The 8,978-nt window shown below is 36.7% G+C and overlaps 1 protein-coding gene across 1 annotated transcript; it reads left to right on the top strand.

Moving 5' to 3' along the window:
• The first annotated feature begins 1,711 nt into the window (after positions 1-1,711).
• Positions 1,712-8,336, top strand: LOC130591361 (uncharacterized). Its single transcript, XM_057394648.1, has 3 exons — positions 1,712-1,946; positions 2,380-2,537; positions 8,229-8,336. The coding sequence occupies exons 1-3, from the start codon at positions 1,712-1,714 to the stop codon at positions 8,334-8,336; spliced, it is 501 nt and encodes a 166-aa protein (XP_057250631.1).
• Positions 8,337-8,978: the final 642 nt, after the last annotated feature.

Raw genomic sequence — 8,978 nt, forward strand, 5'->3', positions numbered from 1 at the left:
TGGAATTTTTCTTGGGCAGATTGGTGTTGATTATTGTTTGTCTGTTGATGTTGCTCCTGAAAATTCTGTTAGGGATTTCGTAAAAGATAATAAGACCTGTCGTGGGATGTTATTGCATTATATGACTGCTTCCCTTTATCTGATTTATAGTAAGTCTAAAAATGCTAAGGAGATTTGGGATGGTTTGAATGCGAAGTATGGGACTGATGATTTTGGGACTAAAAAATATGCGTGTAGTCGTTGGTTGAAATTTTCTATGAATGATGAGAAACCTGTCCTTGATCAAGTTCATGAGTATGAACATTTATGTGCTGATATTGTTGCCGAGGGTATGGCTATTCCTGACCTTTTCCAAGCCAATTGCCTTCTAGAAAAATTGCCTGCTTCTTGGGAGAATTTTGTTCATTCCTTAAAACATAGGCAGAAAGATTTTACCCTTCAAGAGTTAGTGTCCCATATAAAAATTGAGGAGCAGAACCGTATCCAAATAAAGGGAAAATCAGTTGATCATTCTTCTAGTTCTGCTAATCTTGTGGAAACTAAGACTGCTGCAGGTAAAGGACCAAAAGGCAAAGGTCAAAATCAGTTTCATGGTACCAGGCAGAATAAAACAACTTCAAGGGAAAAGGCAAATTTAAGGGTAACTGTTTTGTGTGTGGTAAGTATGGGCATGCTGCCAAGGAGTGCCGTCAAAGGAAGGAAACCCCAGTCAAATCCAAAGATGGCAAACCTCAAGCTAACCTTGCTGAAGATGATGATGTCATTTGCTGCTGTGGTGTCCGAGGTAAATCTGGTAAGCAATGTTTCAGAATGGATCGTGGATACTGGTGCAACCCGTCATATCTGTGCCAACAAAGTAAGGTTCCAGGAATAACCAGAAAAGTTCCAGAATCAGAGTGCATCTTCATGGGAAACTCAAGCACTGTGAGTGTTTTAGGCAAAGGAAAGTTTTCCTGAAATTAATCCGGGAAAACCATTGCTTTGCAGAATGTCCTGCATGCTCCTGATATCCGCAGAAATCTCATTTCTGGTTCACTTTTAAACAAAGCTGGGATTAATTATCTTTTGAATCTGATAAACTTGTATTAACCAGAAATGGTTTTTTGTGGGTAAAGGCTTTTGTAATGCTGGACTTTTTGTTTTGGATGTTGTTATTGATAATAAAAACTCTGCTGCTTCTGTTTATATTGCTGAGTCTGTTTCTTTATGGCATTCTAGACTAGGTCATGTGAATGTTGCCTCTATTAAAAGGCTAAAACAACTTAGTCTTATTTCTGACTTTAGCAATACTTCTTTTGATAAATGTGAAGTGTGTGTAGAAGCTAAGCACCCTAAGAAAGCATTCAACAAAAATGTGTCCCGTTCCTCTACTTTATTAGAGTTAGTCCATAGTGACTTAGGTGACTTTAAGAATTCCATGAGTAGGGGAGGAAAGAAATACTATATTACTTTTGTTGATGACTTTTCTCGTTATACTAAGGTTTATTTATTGAGTTCTAAGGATGAGGCAGAAGAAAAATTCTTATTATAAAGCCGAAGTAGAGAACCAATTGGACCTTAAGATTAAAAGGGTGAGATCAGATAGGGGTGGAGAATATGATGGTACTTCCCTTAAGAAATTTTGTGAGTCTAATGGGATTATTCATGAGGTTACAAGCCCTTATACCCCAGAACAGAATGGAATAGCCGGAAAAATAGAACACTTAAAGATATGATGAATGCTATGCTTATTAGTTCAGGTATGCCTACTAATATGTGGGGTGAAGCTATCCTTTCTGCTTGTTATGTCCTTAATCGAGTTCCCCATAAGAAGTTAGATAAAACTCCCTATGAATTGTGGAAAGGCTTCAAGCCGAATTTGGGATACCTCAAAGTGTGGGGGTGTTTGGGAAAGATAGGACTTCCTGACTTTCAAAGGAGTAAAATTGGACCTAAGACTGTAGATGGTATTTTATTGGTTATGCGTCTAACAGTGCTGCATATAGACTCATTCTTAAGGATGCATCTGGTTTTGGTCCGATTAGAGAGTCAAGAGATGTTGAATTTTTTGAGCATATATTCCTATGAAAGTTAGTTTGCAATCATGCTTGCCTGCTGCATCTTCTTCTGTTTTGCATCGTGACATTGCATCATCTAGTGAGACCTTAGAACCTAGAAGGAGTAAGAGAGCTAGAACTGAGTCTAGTTTCGGACCTGATTTTATTACTACCTTTCTAGCTAGAAAGAGTGCTTAGATGAGCAAGATATCAATGCTTTTGTGTTAGAAGAGAACCCGAGAACCTATGCTGAGGCCATGAGATCGGTAGACTCAAGTTTTTGGTTAGAGGCTATTAACAGTGAAATAGAGTCTATTATGAGTAATAACACTGGTTTTGACAGACCTTCCTAGAGGTTGTAAGCCTATTAGAGTGGTGGATTTTACAAAGAAATGCAAGCCTGATGGGTCTTTGGATAAGTATAAGGCTAGACTTGTAGTTGGAGGGCATCGCCAAAAACAAGGGTTAGACTTCTTTGATACTTATTCTCCTGTGACCAAGGTAGCCACCATTAGAGCTTTAATTGCACTTGCATCTATTCATGATTTAATTGTGCATCAAATGGATGTAAAAATGCATTTTTGAATGGTGAGTTAAACGAGGAGATCATATGAAGCAACCTAAGGATGTGATGGTTCCTGGAAGAGGACAAGGTATGCAAGCTTATTAGATCTTTGTATGGTTTAAAACAAGCACCAAAACAATGGTATGATAAATTCCATCAAACTATTACTTCAAATGGTTTTTTGGTAAATGATTCTGATGCTTGTGTTTATTCCAAAATTGATGAACTTGGTTGTGTTTTCATATGTCTATATGTGGATGATATGTTGATCTTTGGGACCAATATAGACGTAGTAAATACAACTAAGTGCTTCCTAAATTCTGCTTTGAGATGAAGGATTTAGGAGAGGCTGATGTTATTCTTGGAATAAAGATTACTAGAACTTCATATGGGATATCTTTAAATCAATCTCATTATATTGAGAAAATATTAAAGAAGTTTGATCAATTTGATTTTTCCTGTGAAAACCCCATATGATTCTAGTATTCATTTGAAAAAGAATAAAGGTGATAGTATATCACAAGAACAATATGCAAAAATAATTGGAAGTGTAATGTTCTTGATGAATTATACTAGACCTGATATAGCTTATGCTGTTAGTAGATTGAGCAGGTATACTCACAATCCTAATCGGGAGCACTGGGTTGCCTTGATTAGATTGTTGAAGTATCTAAAAGGCACTACCAATTGGGGTCTACATTATCAAAGGACACCTTGTGTTCTTGAAGGATTTTGTGATGCTAATTGGGTGTCGGATAATGATGAGATACAATCTACTAGGTTATGTTTTCACTCTTGCTGGAGGAGCTATATCATGGAAATCATCAAAACAAACATGTATTGCCAAATCTACAATGGAATCTGAGTTTATTGCTTTAGAATTGGCAGGTCAAGAAGCTGAATGGATAAGGAGTTTGCTTGCTGATATTCCATTTGGGGGAAGCCAGCTCCATCAGTTTCTATGCGGTGTGACTCGCAAGCAGCAATTGGGGTAGCGAATAATCAAGCCTATAATGGAAAGAGAAGGCATATTCGCTTAAGGCATGCCATAGTTAGAAATCTAATTAGAGAAAATGTGTTGTCACTCGAGTATGTAAAATCAGAGAGGAATATTGCTGATCCTCTCACCAAAGGCCTTTGTAGAAAAATGGTGCTGGAGTCAGCACAAGGAATGGGTTTAAAGCCTATTGGTGAGTGAATTGTGATGGATACCCTTCTTAGGAATTCCTAAGTTCAAAGGGTCAAACGAAATCACAAAACAACTCAAGTTATTATGTACTACTACCATTCCTATTAATAAAAGTGATGTAGTATTTTGTTTTAAATTACTGTTATATTGTAAGGTTGAGTATAAGCTCTTAATAAGTTCATAGCCTTATTTGAGGTGGTTTGTGACAGTACAAACTTGATGAACTTACCTATGTGAATGTGGGGGTTACGCCCAATCCCCTATGAGAGTCCAAGGCTTAGGCTCTCTAGAGCATTCACGAGAATCCAGGCTAATTGTGGGGATCTATATTATATTTGCGAGAACGTATCTTGATTTGAAAAAGGTTGAGTGCGCAACTATGTTTTGCTAACATCATGAAAGGTTCAAAGAGAAATCTACCTCTTATGACAGTAAGACATATTTGTATGCACTGAGTGTCAATTCAAGTCCATAAGACATTGATACTTCAAAACTCAGTATCTATTGCCCAGATCATCTGTTTTCAGCCCTGTTTTTTTCTGTTTTCCTCTTTTGAATCATGTGGAGGATTGTTGGAGTTTATAATAAATGTTTGTGAAGGAAACTCAAGAGTTGCTTCAAAAGACAATGTGAAGAGTCCCACATTGATAGAATAATAGGTAGTGTAAGGGGTTTATATACATTACACTTTCTATACTCTTTGAGTTGTGTGACAAAAGGACTTTTAGTGGGCATGTGGTGAGTGGAGTCACCACACGCGCGCGCCCGCCCGGCCAGGGCCATGGGCCTTGGGCCTTGGGCCTTGGGCCTTGGGCCTTGGGCTTTGGGCTTTGGGGAAAAAATACAACATATTGCTGCGGTTTTGACCAAAAACCGCAGCAATATATACCGATACAGGTAAAAAAAAAATTTTTTTTTTTTTTTTTTTTTTTGCTTAAATATTGGATGAAAATAATACAACACCAATATCAAGGATTGCTTATTCGACTAATAAACAAAATTCAACGTATATAAAAAAACAGAAATGGGTTCATCTAAAAAAAATGAAATAAAATTCAACATATTCGAACCTAGATCTGAGTTCGACTAAACCAAATTCAATGCATTCGACTAAACCAAATTCAATGCATTCGACTAAAACAAATTCAACGCATTCGACTAAAAAAATTCAACAATTCGACTAATAAAATAATATTAAAAAAATGCACAACTTCTCAACCTTAACTGTCTAACTAGATTCATGTCAACAAGATGCTTTTGCTTGAACAAAAATGATAATTACAATTATAAAAGCAGAAACAAAATAAAACTCTAATCAGATCTGAGAATTCTATGCTTCTTTCCGCGTCAATTCTTCCCCGTCAGATGCTGGGCTCGTCAAATGCTTCCCCATCGTTTGATTTCTTCGACCGGGTTCGTCAAATTACCGTCGATGAATTCGTTGGAGATGGCGACTGGGTTCGTGTTGTTAAACGATGAACAACCAACGATTCGTCTGGTCGCACGAACAACCAACGTTTCGTCTTCCTGATTCTTGCTCCGATCCAACCCTTTTCGTAGTTTGTGGGTTCGGACGAAGGGTATGAGAGAGGCGAGAGACAAGAAGATGGTAGATAGGAGATGAAAACAAAGATGCAGATGAATAAAAGAAAATGAGAAAACAGGATCAAATATGACGCTATTACCTCCCCAAAAATCGATCAAAATTGGCAGAAATTAAGCTTAGAAGAACTTTGAATTCAATCATGATATCTCGAAAATTTTGAAGACGAAAATCCTAGACAAATGGAACCCTAGCGTGGTGTCGCATGAGGTTTAAGAGTTTGAGGCAAGGTGGGAGATTAATGTTCTCTTAAGAAAGAGGAGATGAGAGACGAATTAAAGAGACGACTGGAGGAGAGAGAGGCGTGTTTGAGGAGAGAGAGTTGAGTTTGAGAGAACAGAGAAGCGTGCTTGAGGAGAGAGAGCGAAAGGAATGAAGCATGAGAGAGGCGGGTGAAGCGTATAAGCAAGTGAGCGCAAAACCCTAATTTTTTTAAAATATTTTTTTAATTATATAGCTGCGGTTAATGGTAAAAACCGCAGCAATATATTAAAATATTATTTTTTAAATATATTGCTGCGGTTTTTATCAAACACCGCAGCAATATGTTTGGTCAAATAGTCAACTTTTTTTTCAAAATTTTATCTATTGACATTATATTGCTGCGGTTTTTGGCCAAAACCGCAGCAATATCATTTTTTATATTTTACCTTTTCTTTTTACGTGATATATTGCTGCTTATGGGTAAAACCGCAGCAATATCACCGCAGCAAATAGCATTTATTCTACTAGTGATAGCAACTTTTGCTTCTTGGGTATTTGATGCTGTTTGTGGTTCGCACATTATTTCTTATATGCAAGGCCTCAAAAGAAGTAGAACATTAGCAAAGGAAGAAGTAGATCTTCGTGTTGGCAATGGAGAACGAGTTGCTACATTGGCAGCGGGAGTATATAGTCTACTTTTACTTTCAGATTTAGTTTTAGAACTTAATAATTGTTGTTATGTCGTTCCTGATATCACAAAGAACACTATTTCGATTCTTGTTTTGGATTCCCAAGGTTATTCATTTACAATAAATAACAATTATTGTTCTGCATATTTGAATGATATGTTTTATGTCTCCACTCATATCAAATGGTTTATATGTGCTAGACTTAGAAACCCACACCTTTAACATAGACTACAAGACATATAAAGCACATGATTTAAACCCTACATACATAGGGCGTTGTTGATTAGGCCACATAATGTAATATCCCAAAAACTTAAACGTGTTTAAGTAGATAATTAATTATAATAAGTGGTTAAAATATATTTTATTTTATTATTTTACTAATTAAGCAAAGTATAATAAGATAATTATAGAATTATAACATAAATATTACAAACTTCAAAATGTTAATACCTAACTGATAATAATTTATATTTTACGATTTGATGAATTAAACAAGAAAGTTAGTTTTGTTGTTAAATCAATAAAGCAAAAAATATTCACATTTCACTAAACTTTTACAAGGCCAGGTGAAGTGGATAGAGAGTAGAACAATTTTTTTGATTTTTTTTTTGTTAACCACCTCATAACTTCTACCTTCTTCCTTACTCTTCCAGGGCACTTGACAAACTTGCCAACAGTCTATATTCTTTTTCTCTGCCAAAATCTGCCATCCAATCTAACTTCTTCCTTAAGTTAACAATGCATAAATATTTACTCCCATTTCTTCTTCCCAACTACTGATTTGGTGCTCCTAATTTCACTATAAGTGGCCATGAAATTAGGCCTGTCAATCAGGTCGGGTTGGGTCGGGTTCGTGTTCGGGTCAAGTTAAATCGGGTTGAAAACCCCCAACCTGAACCTGATCTGTTTAAATTTTCGGGTCAATATCATCAACCCTAACCTGATCTGAAAGTTATCGGGTCAACCTGACCTGATCTGTTTGACCTGAATTTTTTTAAAACGGGTTGTAAATGGGTCACCCTGAACCTGTTTAACCTGATTTTTCAGGTTGACCCGATCCATATAACCTGATTTTTTTTCAAAACAGTTACATAGTCTATAATTGGCACTTGGGCCTTGAAATTTCAACAAAGTTCTATCTAACCAAGTTAATACTTGGCAATATTACAAACCATGCAAATCAACAAAGTTTTATAAAACAAATTACAAAACAAAATTAATGTAGCACCCTAGGCAGATCAACTTTCTCCTTTGTTTTTGGTTTCACAGCATTTGTGGAGTCAATCTCCTCCTCTTGATGAGAGCTCAATCTGCTAGAACAAGAGAAGATAGGAAAACAGGGAAAAAAGATATTAATACTAATGAAAAATGAAATGAAATACCAGGAAAAAATAAGAAAAAATAGCATAAAAAACGAAATGAAAAAGCAGAAAGAAAAATGAAATAAAATAGCATTAAAAAAATGAAATAAAATAGCATAAAAACGAAATGAAATAGAAGAAAAAAAAAGGAAAAAAAAAAGCATAAAAAACGAAATGAAATAACAGAACAAAAATGAAATAAAAATAGCATACAAAAAAACGAAATGAAATAGCAGAAAAAACGAAATGAAATAGAAGAAATAAAAACGAAATAAAATAACATAAAAAACGAAATGAAATAGCAGAAAAAACAAAACGTAATAAAATAAAATGGCAGAAAAAAATGAAATAAAAATAACATAAAAAAATGAAAGGAAATAGCAGAAAAAAAACGAAAAAAATAGCATAAAAAATAGCAGAAAAGAAAAGAAAGAAAAAAAGAAGACGAAGATAGCAGAAAAAATGAAATAGCAGAAAAGAAAAAAAGAAAAAAATACCTGAATGTTGAAGAAGACGAAGAAGACCAACGAAGACGAAATTTCTCGATTGAATTTCTGTGATTTATTTGATTATTGCAGGAAAAGGCAGTTCGGCTTCCACCAGTTGAAGAAATTCGAACTGTTGTTGCTAATAGTACTCATGGCGAGTTGTTGCGGCGGAACTCAGATGACGAAGCAGCGCAGTGATGAAGACCGGCGAGTTGTAGCGGCGGAGCTCAGAAGACCAACGAAGAAAGAGAGTGAGAGAGTGAGAGACAGAGAGAGTGAGAGAGAAATTTAGGGTTAGAAATTTAGTGAGTGATGTCGGCTGAGGACAGGTGTAACACCCCTCTGGGGACCACGAGCCCGCTAGTAGATATTGTCCTCTATGGGCCCTAGCCCGCAAGGTTTTTCTTTGGAGTGGGAACGGCCCACCCAAAAGGCCTCTACTAGGTTGAGGTATCCACCTCTATATAAAGAAGGCTTTGTTCTCCTCAACTTCCGATGTGGGATGGCTTAAAGGCACACCACCACCACCGTCGGCCACCTGTTGTGCGACCCAGAATCCCACCTGCTTCGCTCGACACTCGTCAGCCATCTGCACGCTCGCCGGAGCTCCAATACACACTCACCTCTTCTCTCTTCTCTCTCGTTCAATCCGTCGTTCCTCATTCACGCATTGATGTACCGTGGCATGGTGTCATGTTGTCGTCCACCAGCGTCGGAATCCCGAGCCTCGCTGCACTGTCGTCCCTGTTCTAAGAAGCAGAGGTAACGACATTTTTCAAGTTTTGAAAAAGAAATTATGATTTTTGTGTTTTAATCTAAGCCCAAGTTTAATTCCTTGCT

The sequence above is a fragment of the Beta vulgaris genome, chromosome 5 (assembly GCF_026745355.1).
Source record: "Beta vulgaris subsp. vulgaris cultivar EL10 chromosome 5, EL10.2, whole genome shotgun sequence".
NCBI lineage: Eukaryota > Viridiplantae > Streptophyta > Magnoliopsida > Caryophyllales > Amaranthaceae > Beta > Beta vulgaris.

What these genes read in the sequence shown, in the direction of transcription:
- LOC130591361 (XM_057394648.1), top strand. Translation starts at nt 1,712, where the DNA reads ATGATGAATGCTATGCTTATTAGTTCAGGTATGCCTACTAATATGTGG. An exon ending in TGGACCTAAGACTGTAGATG is followed by an intron (nt 1,947 to 2,379) that starts GTATTTTATTGG and finishes TGGTTTTGACAG; the next exon opens with ACCTTCCTAGAGGTTGTAAG. An exon ending in CTTATTCTCCTGTGACCAAG is followed by an intron (nt 2,538 to 8,228) that starts GTAGCCACCATT and finishes TGATTATTGCAG; the next exon opens with GAAAAGGCAGTTCGGCTTCC.